We start from the raw sequence: 17,504 nt of genomic DNA on the forward strand, positions 1-17,504 counted from the left end.
CAGCTGGAGTAAATATGGATGCATATGGTAGGACCACACCATGAATTCCCTTCAGAAACAAGCACAAAGGTTCAAATTTGGTATGGAAGTCAAAACTGGATCATTTTCAAATGGTGTGATGAGTTTTTTAAAAAATTTCAGTCATAAAACAATAAAGGAACTTAAAAACAAATAAGTTGACCTATAATTTCATCGCCCCCAACAAAACAACACTTTCTCTGAATTCCCACTATCTGCGAGACACATAAAAATCTAGTGATAAGGGAGAAAACAGAATAAGGGGAATCAGATTTAAAAAACTAACTGGAATATCAAGATATGAAGAATTCAATCTCTTTGTTAAACACAACAACACATATACTACAACAGGACTCAATACCAAAGGTAAAGGGTCATGGAAGTGTCAACACTGCAGTTTGGTAGAGGGGATGCATACCATACATAGCAAAGTCAAGAAGGAAAGCAAACCCAGGAGTAGAGGAGGCGTGTGTTCAGTTGCAAAGAGGTAAAGTCTGAGGTTAAAAACAACACTTTCTACAGTTAAGAGGTTATGTCTAACAAATACTAAGCAGAGCAGTCCGGTTTTCTTCACGTAATTAAACTTTACTATCCATTTAAAGTTAGCAAATTAAAATAACTTTTAAAATTAAATTAATGTCTTTTAAACCAAATACAGGATTCTGGATTACTGACAGGTTTGAGCAATCTGTTTAAAATTCCTTTAGACAAACTTATAATATTCTACTTTTTATAACTGCTGATGATTCAGTCAAATACTGCTAGATACTACTTGCTTATGCATTTAGTCATGAATAAGGCCATTTATACTTTAACAGCTTACAAACAATTTATGTAAGACTTTATGCAAATTAAAAAGTAGGGTCTATTTTGTGATTTAAATATTGCCCTTTTCTAGTGTATTTACAACAAGAAACTAAGTTATTTATGTCAGTGTCAGAATATAAAACAAATTACTGATAAATTTCAACTGCTAATATTATTTCAATATATTATGTTGCAATCTCTATGAGATCTGTATTGTAGGGTTTACATTTGCAGGAAGAATGGTTCTTACCAGGTTGTGGCTGCTTTCTGATTCTGGGATTCTGATTGCCTTTTACTACATTTACCCTCTGTTTTTGTGGAGATTTCTTCATAGGTGGCTTAGCCCTTGCAACAGTTTTGACTGGAGATTTTTCTTGTTTCCTTGCCCTTTTAGCATTCGTTGCCACTGGAACATCTTTAGAAATAGAAGCTTCTTGGTTTTTCCTATCCAATTTGGTTTTCTGTACAAACTGTGCAGTCAGCACTTCCGCACCTTATATAGAAAAGACACCATTTTTTAAGGGATGGGGCCCCAGATATTTATCAGCATAGCTTTTCCCTTTATTTCTTTAATTTGGGGGCATAACTTTACTAATGGGGAATAAACTATATTTTGGGGTATCATTAAGATTTTTTTTTTTTTTTTAAAAAAAGGAGCTAAAAGTTTTCACATTAAAAAAGTGACTTGGGAAGCTGAGGCAGGATGATTGCAAGTTAGAGAAACCCTGTCTCAAAATAAAAAACGAAAAAAGGGCTGCGGATATGGCTCAGTGGTAAAACTTAGCAAGTCCTGGGTTCAAATTCCTGGAAATAAATACATAAATATATACATATACATACATAAATGAAGTGTCTGTTTATAACCCTATTAGGTAAAGAAGAAAAATACAGCCCAATAACTTTACAAAAATAAGGAACAAATTTTTTTTTAAATGTGTACAAACTTTTTTGACTGATGTGACAGATAAGAATATGTTAATTCACAATCCCAGGAAATGGATAATTATATTTAAACAGAAAACAACACAGCTCTTATAAGGTGAAATGGTTAAAATTATGAATGTACAATCTCTGTAGTATGATTATAAAGAACCACACTATATATTTTACTTTACTGCTTCTAAACATCTAAATTTTTAATTTTTTTAAACTTATTTTTTGTGTAGTTGTTATTTTATTTATTTTTATGTGGTGCTGAGGATCAAACCCAAGGCCTCACATGTGCTAGGCGAGTGCTCTACCGCTGAGCCACAACCCCAGCCCAAATCTAAATTTTAATACCATCTGAAAATAAACTTTTAAGAAAATATAGGGGAAGACTGACAAAAATCTGCACCTAATTTTCTACAAATCTATTTACAAAACAAATAAAAACAAAAATCTGTCTTGTACGATGCTGTTTGCTTTTTGCATGAAATTAAGAAAATAGCTTAAGATGGGAAATTAGGTGGGGAGGGAAAATACTGCCCACCTAAACATTACACAATAAAAGTTTCAAACTTTTTAAGAGTTAAAAACATGTTAATAAATACTCCATTTTCCCCATGGATTTTTCATAAATCTAGTTGTTTCCACCAGAAAGTTTAGCCACAAAGATATATAAAATTATCAGAAATGAACGTTGTCAAGAATTTTAAAGTTATAATATACAGAAAATAGCATTTCTCACTGAAAACAATAAACAGTATTAAACAGCATAATAAACTATGATGGCATTAGTGAATTATAAGGACAAAATAGAGATTCATTTTATTCTTCTGGAATTAGAGAACCAGTACTTTAAAGACAGCTTTCAGAATAATCTCTACATTTCCCAGGGTCTAATTATTTTTCCCTATTAAACTATCATAGGAAATGAAGCAGCTCATCAGTCTTTTCCAAGAGTAAGACTTCTCTCATTCCATTCCAGTTATTTTCTAAAAGCTTCAGCACACAGGCAAAATAAATATAAAGCAGGAAATTGGTTAAGATTTAATTTAAAAAAAAAAAAAAAGAAAGAAAGAAAGAAAAATTAGATAACCAAGATATAGGGGGAAAGTTTCTAACATTGGCACAGTCAGGAAGGGAAGGTCTCTCACAAACCCAGGTCCTGAGGAAAGAAAAAGAAAAACGAAACAAGGTGATTCTCAGGGATGGCATTTTGTTTGTATGGATTACTCAATGCCATGTTTCTCAGATTGCACTCAGTAATCCACTGGTAGGTTGTAAAATAAACTCAATGAAATAGAAATCATCAGATTGTATTATATACAGTAAATGTATTATATACAGTAAACCAAAATTTTTGAAATTATTGTTTCAGTCATGTATGAATTTGTGGGTAGACTATAAAACAAACTGTTTGAGAAACAGTAAGAATGAATATTGAATTACAGATTGTTTAATATCTTGAAGTAGATTAGTTTACATAGAACAGAAACAATATGGTTGGCCTGGGATATATTTTGAAAACCGTTGTAAAAAAGGATTCAATACTTCATATTGCAATACTTTCCAGCACCCTCTTCAATACACATATACTACCCACACCATTTCTCAAACCAGAAAACCATAATAGGCCAGAAATTATTATTTATTAAACCATAGGGTAAGGCTTTATTCAGAATCTTGGAGATCCCTAAATCCTGCAGGCATCAGCATTTCTTTAGGCATCAGCATTTTCTAATTCAAAATAGTATAGATAGGGCTGGAAAACTTAGTTTCTGTGAAAGGCCAGAAAGCACATTATTTTCAGCTTTGAAGGCCAATTAGTCTCTGTCATGATTGCTCAACACTGTCAAAGTTGAGTGAGAAGAGCCAGATGATTGATACAGGTATGACTCTTGCTTCTTGGGTAAAGTGTGTTGACCCTTTTGCTAAGTATAGTATCCTATACTTTTAGAGAATGCATACTGTACATAATTTGAGATTATTCTATGCCAAAGTCATATGGTTTGCTGTCCTGAGCTAGCCAAAGTATATTTGTCAATAGAGTAAATGGTTCTAGACTCTGTCACTCAGTTTTTCGGGGCATCCAAACTGCTTATGGAACTTTTTCAATGTAAGTGTTTCTAAATCACTGTTTATTTGTTTTAGGTGGTCAGTCCTAAGACCCAGGTGATCATTTACAATATTCTGATACACACAAAGGATGAGAAAGCTGGCCCAAGTGAAACACAACTGAAACATAAGCTTTTGAGGTACCATCTCAGGGATGATATTTTGTTTGTATGTATTACTCAATGCCACTTTTCTCAAACTGCATTCAGTAATCCACTGAAACACAAGTGAAACCAAAACTTTTGAGGTACCTCAGTTTCTCCCATTTCTTGGGTTTGCAGGGGTAATCTAGGTCACTGCTTTTCAAGCTTAGCATGCCTGCAAAATACCTGGGGAGATATGTTGGTGTTTCTAACAAACTTCTAACCCACTGCCAAGCTGCAAACCACCAAATCCTGACAGAAACAGTGTTCGAATACAACTAACTAGTAATAATCCACATAAGTCATGCTTACCTCTTTTTCTTTTCTGAGGAAACTGTCCTTTAACTAACTTAAGGGTTGTTGGAGAGTGCGATCCACTGTCTGTTCCGGTTGCAGTTCTTTTGGGAAGAGGGCGACACAAATTAACCCTTTTATTCTGCACCAGGAGTGGCATGCTGGCTTTTCTCTTTGGCTGCACTCTCAAATTTGATGCTGGATTCAGTGGAACCACCACTCCCTTTTTTGCTGTCGATATTTCCTCAGAATTCTTTTCTGTTTCAGTTTCTTTCCTTACTTCCACCTCTGAGTCAAGAAATTCAGGATCTGGAGTCATAACTAAAGAAAATCCAGCATCACAAATTCCATCTGAAATACAAGGAGACTGAGGACGCTCTGCTAACAAATCCAAAGCAGCAGAAACTTCCAAAGTGTAACCACTAGGATCTGAAAAATAAGACCTCAACTGAGTTAAAAACTCTAATGGGCACTTATCAGGTGGAGGAACCAAGTCAAAACCATTGGACGATTTCCCAAAGAATGCAGTCTTTTTCATTCCATCCCGAGCAACCGTCAATGAAGGGCTTTTATCTGCCTTGTACAGTTCTTGAAAATTGTGTTTTACTAATGTGCTTGGACAGGTTCCTTCTTCAGGAAGTGATTTCTTTGCTTCCAGCAGGGCATAATTAAGTGCAGGTAAAACAGGTATCACTTTCAGTGAGATGTCATCTTCAACTTTCAAATCTTTTACCCCTAAAATGTATGTCATATATTAAAAACCTGAAATTGTTTTTTCTCTTTAAATAAAACATGCAAGGAAAAAAAATATTTAGATGAAATGGTTAAATATGCTATGTTTCAAATGACAGCCTAAATAGCAATTTTAAAAGACTTACAGATATACTTCATGAATAAGTATGTCCATATATTTGATATTAAATGCACACACTGAACTGAAAAAGAATCACTTGACATATAATTGCTAGGTTAGAATGAATAAGCTAAGCCGTGCCTCCAGCTCCATTTCACTTGACAAGCAGTTCAGAAGGAGCTCAGATGGTCCTTCATAGCAGTAGCTCTGGCCATTACAGTGGGCAGATTTGCTTTCCTGCTTTTTAATTCTCATTTTCTTTCTTTAAAATATATGTACCTTATTTTATATGTACCTTATATAACTCACATCAAAATCTTTATAGAAGTTATATAATGCAAATCAGATGCACTGAAAGAAGTAAAGGATTTAAATAATCCCCAAATCTCAATGAAAAAACAGTTGCTAATTTCATCACCTTTCTGATCAAATGAAACAAAAATTTTAAAAATTAACTAAACCAATTACCTGTGTTTCACCTCTTTTTCTTGTTCCACTCTGTTAATTTTTTAGCAAATGGATAACTTAAAAAGAAGTAGTGAGAAAAAGGAAAGGCCAGATCCTCTATGAACTGCTTATTATAATATTAGAAAATTTCAGTCACTAGTAATATAAATCTATATATACAAAGACTACCAGTAGCCAGAAGCTGCAAACAGGAATTATACCATCTTTTTAAAGAAAAGGTACCCAAAGAATTACTAACCCCAAGTTAGTCCTAGTTAAATATAGTAACATAATAAGTATTAGGAAAAGGAAAAAAAGGGTAAATAAGAATAAACAGGAAAATGTGGCTATATATTAAAACAAAAATTCCTTTCATCATTTTAAATGAGTAATGAATTAAGAAAAAATAAAAAGCCCTTATGCATTTATAAGTACACAGTTTGCAATAAAGTATCATTTTAAAGGCAACTTCATTATTTCAAGATGGAATTTGGAAAGGCAGAACCTAATATGATTTGTCATAGAGTATCAAAAAATCCATGAAAGAGGGTGAGGCCTGTAGAGCACTTGCCTTGCCTGTATGAGGCACTGGGTTCTATCCTCAGTACCACATAAAAATAAATAAATAAAGATGTCGTGTCCATCTATAACTAAGAAAATATTTTTTAAAAATCTATAAAAGAGAAGTTAGCTAGGCAATATATTACTCTTCCCCCACCCCGGAAGATTTAACCTGGGGGTGCTTTACCACTGCGCTACATCCCTAATTCTTTTTTATTTTGAGACAGGATCTCTTTTTAAGTTGCTTAGGGCCTCACTAAATTGCTGAGGCCAGCCTTGAACTTGTGATCCTACTGTTTCAGCCCCTCAAAGTCACTGGGATTGTAGGTATGAGCCACCATGCCTGACTAATATTATTCAATTTAAAACAAATAGCTTAAGTTTTACTTCTGAATGACGGTTTAGTATTTTTTTTTTAAAGTCTTCATGAGCCTGAGTAGCACATGAAACACAAAACCCCAATAAGTATTCAAACAAAATTCTTGTGCTGTTCCTGGGTATAAGTAGTAATGGATCTTATCCAAGTTTATAATTTAAAAATAAATCAACTAAGGGGTTGTAGCCCAATGGTAGGGCGCTCGCCTATCACATGCGAGGCCCTGGGTTCAATCCTCAGCACCACATATAAATAAATAAAATAAAGGTACTGTGTCCAACTACAACTAAAAATAAATTGATTTAAAAAAAATCAACTTAAGCCAGGCATGGTGACACACACATATAAGTCCCAGATACTTGGAAAGCTGAGGTAGAAAAATGACCTGAACCAATGAATTCAAGATCAGTTTGGGCAGCATAGCAAGATCCTGTCTCAAACACCACCAAACATATTTTAAAAATAAAACAAGCAACAGTAACAAAACCTTTAAAAACTTTTCTGTAATGGTTGTAGCTTTATAAGTTCAAGACATAATTTTTTGTTTAAAAAACACACAGTGTTGGGCTGGGGTTGTGGCTCAGTAGTAGAGCGCTTGCCTAGCATGTATGAGGCATGGGGTTCGATTCTCAGCACCACATATAAATAAGTAAATAAAGGTCCATCGACAACTAATAAAAATATTTTTAAAAAGATGTTTAAGAAACATACAGTGTAGGGCAGGTGATGAAGCTCAGTGGTACAGTACTTAGCTACCATGTATAAGACTCTGGGTAGCTCCCTAGTTCCACAAACCAAATAAAACCCCACACATTTATGAAACAAGTGAGAATTTCTTCATGTTGACAAAAAAAAAAAAGATTCACTTTTATTTATTTGTTCAGGAGATATTTATTATTTTTGAGGTTTCTGGCATCAGTAGACCTTAAAGATAGTAGAATATAAAAAAGGCAGGCAACAGGCTGGGGATATAGCTCAGTGGTAGATAATGTGTTTAGCATTCATGAGGCCCTAAGTTACATTCTTAGCACAATGAAGAAAAAAAGAGTTACAAGAAGGGTAAGGTATTGAAATACACAAGTAAATATTTAAATTATATTAATGATAAGCATAGTGAGGTTATAAAAAAACTGATACCGAAACTATAACTTGACATATATGAATAAGCTAGATCAGTGTTCCTTAAGGTTTTTGCTCATTATCCTCCCCAGGAGCCACCTTAGCCTTTTCCCCTAATTGCCATAAAGAATAATACCAAAGATACACTGCGTATCTCTTTTCATAATATATAAGTAATATTTTTTCACCACAGGAATCAAATTTTGGTCCTTTGGGCATTCAATGTCACTCTGAGAATGCATAAGCCAAATATGGAGTACAATAGTCCAAACAGTGAGAAGAGTATCCATGAAGACCCTGAGTCCTCCTATTGGATAGGCTATGGCAAAACAATCTCCTAGCTACTGTTGTTCAATAACAAACAAATTCAATTTTAGACATTCTGAATTTGAAGTACCTTGGAGATATCAAGGTGGAAATATCAGTGGATATTGTGAGATATGTCTCTGAAGCTCAGAGGAAACGATAAGCCTGCAAAGGAGGTCTGGGATCAACTAGGAAAATTAAGGGATGAGAATTATTTAAGAAGAAACAGCATTTAACAGTTCATATGCTACTGAGAGGTCAAGTTAGATGAGGACTGGGAAACACACAACAGACCAAGTGAACTGAATACCACTGTGTCCTTACCTGTTGACAGGTGTGAATGGAACAAATATAACCCATGTAGACCTATCTGCTCACCTCCCAAATCTATACAGAATGAGAATCAGAAGAAGAAAAGTTAGGTTGCCAATCTTATATAACAAAAGTTAAGTACGCTGAAAAATATTTCTTCCAAAAAAACATGTGTCCTTACTTGGTTCTGGTATTAAGGCTGATGATGTAAGTAAAATAAAAAATCTCCGGTCTTCTAAGCATTTGATGATTGCCTGAAAACACACACACACATTAAAAAAAAAAAAAAAAAAAATCTTTAATAACTCTTCTCTTCTACCACACAGTGTATTCTGAGCTCAAAAGAATTTAAAAATTTTTGAAATGTTAATGTTTCCAGGAATCACAGAATTTAGAGCCCAATTTTAGAAACTGCCAGTTTCTTAGCCAAAAAAATCATGACCATGTTCTAAAAATAATAACTATAACAGCAAGGGTTAGTTTATAATAGCGCTTAACTATATAACAGGTCAATCAGAAAAAGCTTTTTTCACTCTTCCCCCACTGGGATAGTTGCCATTTCAAACCACTGAAGGCAAAGTTACCAAGTAGCCCACTGATTCACATGACAATTATTGTAGAATCATGAAATTTAAAAAACTATACAATGAAAGAATCCTTTTAATAACATCCTAAAGATAAACAACACTCGTGTAGTAGGCGAAATTATCGAAAAGTTATTAATTATCACAAATCATAAAGTTAATAGTTCTTTTCCATTTTCAAAAATGTACCCCTAACAAAGATAAAATCCAATGTTCATAAAATATTAAAAACAAACAAACAAACAAACAAAAAACAAGAAAACAACAACTACTGAGACATCAACATAAATTGAGGTACAAGGGGGATAAAAACGTATTAGTCAATGAATATTATATGTCCATAGACTGGGCATGGTGTATGCCTGTAATCCCAGTGACTCTGGAGGTTGAGGCAGGAAGATCATAAGTTGGAGGCCAGTCTGGGTAACTTAATGAGGCCCTCAGCAACTTAGTGAGACCCTGTCTCAAAATAAAAGAAAAAATTTAAAAAGAATAGGAATGGAGCTCAATGGTAAAGCAAACCTGGGTTCAATTCCCATTAGCCAAATAAATAAATAAATACCACACACTGAAAATTCTTTTTGCAAATTAAAAAACTTCAATATAGGCATAGCCAACTAATATGTAGATATCAATTTCTCAATTAAGGTGAAATAAGTACATTTTAAATGACTGACTCTTACCAACTGTTTATTTTTAATGTACTCTGTTAGTTTATCTATCCTTTCCCCTTGTTTGTTTGACAGTTCCACTTCATACAATTCAAAGCACAAATCTTGACAAAAGACTGTAAAGGAAATCAGAAAGACAACATTCCTTATGTTTTTTTAATAGTTCATTCATTCATTTTGTAAGTCACAAAAATGAAAGAAACTAGGACTATCTTGATAAATTTTTATCACTTAGTGGTGTTCTTAGTTATAAAACGAAAAGTTATTGAAATAATTATTTTAAAACAATGCTCATTTACATTGGCACTGCTATAGGATTAATAAGATAAATACTATATAAATAAAATAAACATCAATATTCCAAAGATTAATCTAAGTGACCAAAATTTTTTCTTCTCACATTTTTATTTTTCATTTTAAAGGATATAAATAAAATCAGCAACAAAAACTCTGCTATCTTTGATAGGAAATGTCTATGAGTTTCTAGTTATTTTTAATATCTGCTTAATTCTCTCAATATTCTAAAAGCTAGTCTTATTATCTTAGATAAACTACCTTTAACATTTTCTGGATGAATTCCAAGGAACTGACGAATATGGCAAATCTAGAACTTTCTCAAAAAACTCTTAAAGAATCTCTTAAGATTAATAGAAGAAAGGTTTGTGTGTATGTGCACACATGAACTACAAGAGAAAACTGGAAATAACAGGAACAAAAGCCCAGGACATGCAGTGTGCCATTACATTCAACAGACCTTTGTGCTCCAAGTAGTTCTGTTTTTTAAAGGCAGCTTCTGGTAGTCGTTTTTTCAAAGAAGACACTTTCATTACATACTTAAAATCAAGTTCCTGTGGTCTAAAAAACAAGGATATCAAGCAATGCAATAAATATTGAAATTATATATAGTTCCATAATTTTTGGTTTTCTAACATAAATGCAAACAAAAATATAATGACCACAAAAGTTCTTATAGTGATAAAATCTATGTTAAATAATATGCATATGTATAAAAAGTACAGATTTTCAACAAATGACCCAAATGTGCAAATTGGTTCACATTTTCTGAATACATGCAATTTTTATATAACCAAAATATCCTGATGTTTCAACAAATTATATATACTGCAAATTGAGAATTTAAAAAATCATGCTATTTAAGAGTTGAAAACTCTTACATATGCAGATTTTTTGAATCACTTCCCAACTACTTTTTCCTTTTTCAAAACTAACTTTTGAAAGGTTTAGACTAACTTAAACTGTGCAAAAATGGTACAAAGAATTCTTCCATACACTTCAGATTTCCTAAATGTCACCAGCATACCATATTTACTTTATCATTCTTCCTTTCTATATAATATTAATTCTGATTCTTTTGAAAATAAAATGCAAATGTGATGTCTTTTTACCCAAATACTTCTTCAAAAAGGAAATTTTCTGACACAATGACAAACCAATCAGTAAAATCAAGAAATTCACAATGTTACAGTATTATTACTTAACCCACCCCTTCTCCTCAACTTTTGTCAAAGTCTCAGTAAGATCTTTTGCAGCAAAAGTAAGCAATTTCCTATACAGGATGTCAATGCATTTTGTTATCATATCTCTTTGGTCTCGTTTTATCTTAGTCTTTCTTTTCAAAAACCAGATATTTTAAAGAACACAGATCATTTTGTAGAATGCCTGTGTATCTAGGTAGGTCAAATGCTTCCTCCTGATTATATTAGCAGCAATACCACAGACAGAAGGGATACAATGTCATTCTCTGTGCATTATACCAGAAAGCACTGACATCTATTCCATTAATAGTTACATTAACTTGACCCTTAGTTAAGATGGGATTTGTCAGTTTCCTGCGCTTTTGTGATTAATAAGCAAGTTAAAGGGATATGCAAATATCAATCGTTCATCTACTGTTTTTAGCATCCACTTGATTATATACTTCAACATTTTTTTGTACATTTGGTAGTTGTGCTCTATTTTGAGGAATAATTTTTCCTTCTTTCTCATTTATTCAAAAAATTCTTATTTTATTTTATGATTTATAATACCTCTCTGCCTCTTCATAAGGCCAACAGAAAGAAAATGAATCAATACCATACCAGTTTTCACCATTCATTTCAATTCAACTATGTCTATATTTCAATAATTTTGAGTACAAAGAATTGGTAAAAGAAAATATTTCATAAGATATACTTTACAGTTTGCCTAGAGAAAGTATTAATTATGATAATTCATTATAATGAAAATAAATGTAACAGCTACTTTATCTAACACTTTTACCCCTCAGAGAATCATGTAAAAACTAGAAACTCAGATACTGCTTATGGTTTTTTTTTTTTTTTTTTTTGGTACCAGCGATTGAATCCGGGAGTGCGTAACATCCTAGTCTTTTCCTTTTCTTTTTCTATTTTGCTAAGTTGCTTAGAGCCTTGCTAAATTGCTGAGCCTGGCTTTAAACTTGTGATCCTCCTGCCACAGACTCCCAAGCCCCAGGGATTACAGGTGTGTGCCACCACACCTAGCAGATACTGCAAATCTTAATAAAGACTTAGTGACAGGATTGAGTGGCTATAATCTTGTATTTATTAAGGCAAATCTGATTCACTTTGGGGAAAAGTCAAATCTCTAACATAAAGTAATTTATTCTGAGAGATCATTTTCCCATCACTAGATTAGAATTTAGGTCTCCTGTGTCATATCCTTGTGCTCTATATACCTACTCAAATATACCCTAATCTAAAAGCAAGTATAATTGTTGCAATTCACACCAATGCCAACCAGCAAGACCTCAGATGAGAATTTTTTTAAAAATTTAAAATTAAAAAATTAGGGTTAGGAGTGTTGCTCAGGGGTGGAGTGTGCTTGCTTAGCATGGGCAGGGTTCTGGGTTTGAAAGCCAGCAGTAGGGAGAAAAAAAAAAAAAAAACCCTATAAAACTTCATATAAGCATTTAGGAAGGAAACAAAATACAATACTTACAGCTGTGTTGGAATTATTGTACCGTAAGTAGACCAAAGAGTTATATCACACAGCACACAACCTTGAATAATTAATCTCCCTTTCCATGGAGAGAGAACTTTAAGAAATGAGAATAAAAAAGGAAACTGGATTATTTATGAATAAAACATTTACTAAAAACAAAAAACTGAAAGACTAATAAAATAATTTCTTACCATTTTTACTGAGTTCAACTCTAAAAAAGAAAAAAAAGCATTCTTATTAGAGGCAAAAGTAGTAAATCCCAGTAAAACAAAGTACGCACATAATTACTTACATGCTGTTATGAGCTGGTGCTGCCATCTTTTTAGGCTCCCTGTACTGAAAAGCTACAATTACATAAGGACAGATCTGTCTCGGTCTCTTAATAACAGTGTCGCCTGAAAGTTCATAGAGGTAATACTGAAAAAATAAAAACATATATTATCAGTGCTACGGAATTACATAAATATCAAATTTACCTCTTTTTCACCCAGCTCTGAAATTTAGCACATTAGATTCAGAAATATACTTTACGTATTATTTATTCACAGGTGACTCTACCTGACTCAGCTCAAAGGCACGAAAATGACTTGTCTTGTGAGAAACTTTGTTTGTATCTGCCGCCACGTGGCAATCATAGCCAAAAGATGGCCTAGTGTAGTTAGTTGTATAATTCTCAGACACAAACTTGACTTTTCCCTGGAATGAAAATATTAAGACTAATCAGATGTCTTCAAATAGCAAAAATATTTACTCTAGAATTCATAAGCCTAACAAGGAAGTGGTTGTGTTTACACCACCAGTAACTATAGTTAAGAATTATCTTCTTTAAAAAAAATGATCTTGGGCTGGGGCTGTAGCTCAGTGGCAGAACGCTTGCCTTGCATGTGTGAGGCACTGGGTTTGATCCTTGGCACCACATAAAAATAAAAACAAATAAAATAAAGGTATTCTGTCCATCTACAACTACAAAAACAAAACAAAACAATGATATTAAGGCCAATAATAGTTTTAATTATTACAAACCCTTTAAAACTATATTTAAAAATCTTATGTGTTTGGTTATCTTTCAGAGGCAAATACTCACAGCTTTTATCCCAATATCAAAGAAATACATGAATAACTCCAAACTTAAGAGAACCAAAAAAAATCTTCTTTGCCAGGCAGTAATGCACACCTGTAATTCCATTGACTCAGGAGGCTGAGGACAGGAGGATTATAAGTTTGAGGCAAGCATCATCAAACTTAGTGAGACCCATTCTCAAAATTAAAAAAAAAAAAAAGAACCATTTAAGAGGAAAAACTACACAGTCCACCATATTTTTTTAAGGTATTTTTTTAGTCTAAGATGGGCACAGTATCTTTATCTACATGTAGTGCTGAGGATCAAACCCAGTACCTAACATGTACCAGGAAAGTGTTCTACCATTGAGCTACATCCCCAACCCTACCCACCATCTTTCATGATATACTCTGTGAATGGCTATTTAGTAGTAACAACAGAAAATATAACAAAATTTGAAATTTCAAAAGATGAATTTCCAAACCAAAGTATTAATAATTGTAAATTATGCCAGGGCCCAAAAGTCAGCAACAAGCAAATATGTATAAAGTGCTTAGGCAAAGTGTAAGGCAGTTAGCCTTGATCACCAAACAGCCAACAGTATTTCCCATTATAGACTTTTCTTCAACAAGGATCAAAGTCAAAGTTATCATATGATGAATTACAAGTATTTAAAACCTGAATGAACACTAATAAAATATTGAATAATATAATGACATAAGAAAAAAATGTTCATAATATGTTAAGTTTTAAAAGAATTAGCATGCAAATATACAAACCATAAACTTTTTATGAGTTAAGAAATCAATATGTATGGGGGGAAATATATACCATATATACCAATGTGAGATATGAGATTATAGACAATTTTTACTTTTAGAGGCAGGGTCTCTCTGAGTTGTTTAGGTTCTCACTTAAATTGCTGAGGCTTGCTCTGAACTCTCAACCTGCCTGCCTCAGCTTCCTTAACTGTTCCTCCACATCTGGTTGGAACTACATTTTTTACAGAAGATTTTGTTTATTGATTCTTGAAGTCCTGCCTCTTCACTTATAGGACCCACCAAAGACAATACACTAAGAGGCCAAAAAAGGTAAATACTACTACTCAGTAACCGCAACCTCTACCTTTTCCCATGAAACATCTATGGCACTGAGCATTTTTTGCTTTTCTGAAATAAAATAAGGACTGAGAGCACCTAGGCAAATATTAAACAGCAATCTCTAGCCAGACAGGGGAGCAGACACTGGCAACAAACCAACCTACATGATCAAAACCAAAATGCTTATTATCTGCGTTAACAGACCTACTTTCTGCCAGAACTACAACACTTGTCACAGAGCAGAATGAAGTTTAAGACAAGCAAGGACAGTACATCATGTCAGTGTTATTTTCCCTGTAGTTCTTGGGGGAACAAACTTCAAAATATGAAGAGTTTACACTCTTTAAAAAGTCAGTAAAACTGGGCTGGGGTTGTAGCTCAGTGGTAGAGTGCTTGCATCACATGCTTGAGGTCCTGGGTTCTATCCTCAGCAACACATAAAAACAAATAAACAAAAGTAAAGATATTGTGTCCATTTACAACTAAAAAAAATATTTTTAAAAAAGTCAGTAAAACTAATTTTTTTTTTAAAGAGAGAGTGTGAGAAAGAGAGAGAGAAAGGGAGAGAGAGAGAATTTTTTAATATTTATTTTTTAGTTTTCAGCAGACACAACATCTTTGTTTGTATGTGGTGCTGAGGATTGAACCCAGGCCGCACGCATGCCAGGTGAGCGCGCTACCGCTTGAGCCACATCCCCAGCCCAGTAAAAATAAAATTTAAAAAACTCCAACCTTATCGAAAATCAAATTTCCTGCCATTTGGATGAAAATACTAATTGAGTGTCTCACTTAAACTGAACTACTTAGGACTTTAAGATTTGTGACATTAGTACAAAGGTGCCATATGAAGCTGTGAACAGCCTTTGAATGTCTTAAAAATAAAGAAAACGAAGACTTCTTATTTTGACAATTCAAATCAGACAACAAATGTTGTTTAAATTCATTTTCCATAACTGTAATCATATTATTTTATAAGCAGCTATTTGTTTTATTCCATATTTAAAAAGGAGTTCTGCTTAATAGGGATGAAAGACTTTTCACTAAACAATTTTTTAAAAATTATTATTTTGAAGTTTCTTTTCTTAAATATGTTCAGATGATATATTAAATGAACAAAAATTTGTTTTCAAAGAAAAGAAAAATTAGTTTTACTGAGTTTGAATAACTTGTCTTAGACAATTACTACCTTTAGTTAATGCTCTACAAAGAATATTATCATAAGGGGCTGAGTTTATAGCTCAGTTGGTAGAATGCTTGACTTGCATGCACAAGGCCCTAGGTAAGACAAAGTATATCTTAAGTAGATAACCTTCAGTTTTTAAAAGAAAATTATATAAAAGCACATCTGGGTCTTTACCTTAATTAGATTAAAAATTACAACATAACCAGATCTCCCATGATACCATGGTCTTGGATGAAGACAGTCTGAGTATTTGGAAATGTATACACCTATAAAAGTAAAACAGATTAATTTATACTTTAACAGACTATTTATACAGATACAATTCACACCTAGGACTGTTTTTAAATAATACTACAAAAAGAACGGATAAAAGTCCATTTTTAAAATGCTATGTTGATATTGCTTACACCTTTTTTTAAGAATCACTATATTTCAAAACCTTAAAGTTAAGAATGTGTGTTTGACAACCAATTTTCTAGTTTGGTATAATAACTAAAAAGGGATAAAAGTATCACATTTTTTGGAAAAATCCTAAATGTCTTCTTTTGGGATTTCTGTGCAATCACTCAAACAAAAGGCCTATGGTATTATGGTAATCTGACTCTCAAAGTTATTCTTTATGAAAAAATATCAATAAGCACCCTTATGTAATAATACTGAGAGTCTATGTGGTAGGTTCTGTGCTAGAGAGCAGTGACAAAAAAGTAAATAAAGTAAGGTTCCAGCCTTCAAAGAAGCTTGTTTTGCTAGCCTGCAAATTCTATCAAAGCAAAGGTTATATTTATTGTTTGCCAAAAAAATATAGCCCCAAATGCAGTAGGTACTCTGGGTCCAGCAACAGAGAACCACTAAAGGTTTTAAGAAGCAGACTGCCAGTAAAGAGGAAAGAATAGAACAACAATTAGAAAGCTCCAGTAACAGCTGAAAGAGAAGGATCCCAACAGTAGCAGTGAAAATAAGGAGAAAGGACAGACTTCAGAGATATTACTCAACTGAGGCATCTTTTTTGAAATACAAAACACAATGGGTGAGAAAGCTTAAGATATAGTGACAAAAACCAATCTATAATCAGAATCTTGGCTTCCAGTTATGAATAAGTCCCTCAAGGGAGAAGGGTAGGCCTGGGCACAGACACAAAGACCACAGATTCTCAAGAAAATTAAAGATTAATATACTTCCTAAGACTATGAAACATTGTATTAGTAGAACATATTACTATTAAACATATAATTATCCAGTTCTATATGAGCCAGAAACTATGAAATTTATGAAGGCAGTAGTGTTATTCTATTATCAAGCCCCACATGTGTTCAGAAGGATGGGTTCCTGTCAGAATAATCCATCTTTTACTTTTACCTGTCTACTGAAGCCAGCCTCTCAAGCAGCGGCAATAAAATCATGTGACTGTAGTAATGCAAGAAAAATTTCATATTTTTTGAGATGGAAGCTTAGGTGCTTATTGTAATTTACTTTCAAATTCTTCAGAAAAGAATGTAAATGAAGCAAATCATATAATGCAAAATGTTGTCTGTTAGCCTTGGGTTCTCTAACTTTTCTATATGTTAGAACTTTTGTAATGAAAAAAATGAGGTTAAAAAATAGGGGAAAAGAAAAAAGGTTTTAAGTAATGTTCCTGGGGTTCTAAATTT

General features: G+C 33.2%; 1 protein-coding gene across 4 annotated transcripts in view; it reads right to left on the reverse strand.

The window, feature by feature from the left end:
• Tasor2 (transcription activation suppressor family member 2) overlaps nucleotides 1–17,504 on the reverse strand; it is a 75,436-nt gene that overhangs the window by 24,215 nt on the left and 33,717 nt on the right. For 3 of the 4 annotated variants that reach the window (XM_046442403.1, XM_046442402.1, XM_046442401.1), the window contains 11 exons: nucleotides 16,030–16,121; nucleotides 13,071–13,208; nucleotides 12,805–12,929; nucleotides 12,704–12,723; nucleotides 12,510–12,606; nucleotides 10,285–10,385; nucleotides 9,543–9,646; nucleotides 8,457–8,529; nucleotides 8,288–8,350; nucleotides 4,320–5,036; nucleotides 1,076–1,318 (listed from right to left, as the gene is read on the reverse strand). In XM_046442403.1, the coding sequence (XP_046298359.1) occupies nucleotides 1,076–1,318; nucleotides 4,320–5,036; nucleotides 8,288–8,350; nucleotides 8,457–8,529; nucleotides 9,543–9,646; nucleotides 10,285–10,385; nucleotides 12,510–12,606; nucleotides 12,704–12,723; nucleotides 12,805–12,929; nucleotides 13,071–13,208; nucleotides 16,030–16,121 (1,773 nt within the window). The remainder of the gene's footprint in view (nucleotides 1–1,075; nucleotides 1,319–4,319; nucleotides 5,037–8,287; nucleotides 8,351–8,456; nucleotides 8,530–9,542; nucleotides 9,647–10,284; nucleotides 10,386–12,509; nucleotides 12,607–12,703; nucleotides 12,724–12,804; nucleotides 12,930–13,070; nucleotides 13,209–16,029; nucleotides 16,122–17,504) is intronic. The other variant, XM_046442404.1, reaches the window with a different exon arrangement.

Source organism: Marmota monax, unplaced genomic scaffold, assembly GCF_021218885.2.
Source record: "Marmota monax isolate L192 unplaced genomic scaffold, Marmota_monax_Labrador192_F-V1.1 WCK01_AAM20220418_F8-fsc00072, whole genome shotgun sequence".
Lineage (NCBI taxonomy): Eukaryota > Metazoa > Chordata > Mammalia > Rodentia > Sciuridae > Marmota > Marmota monax.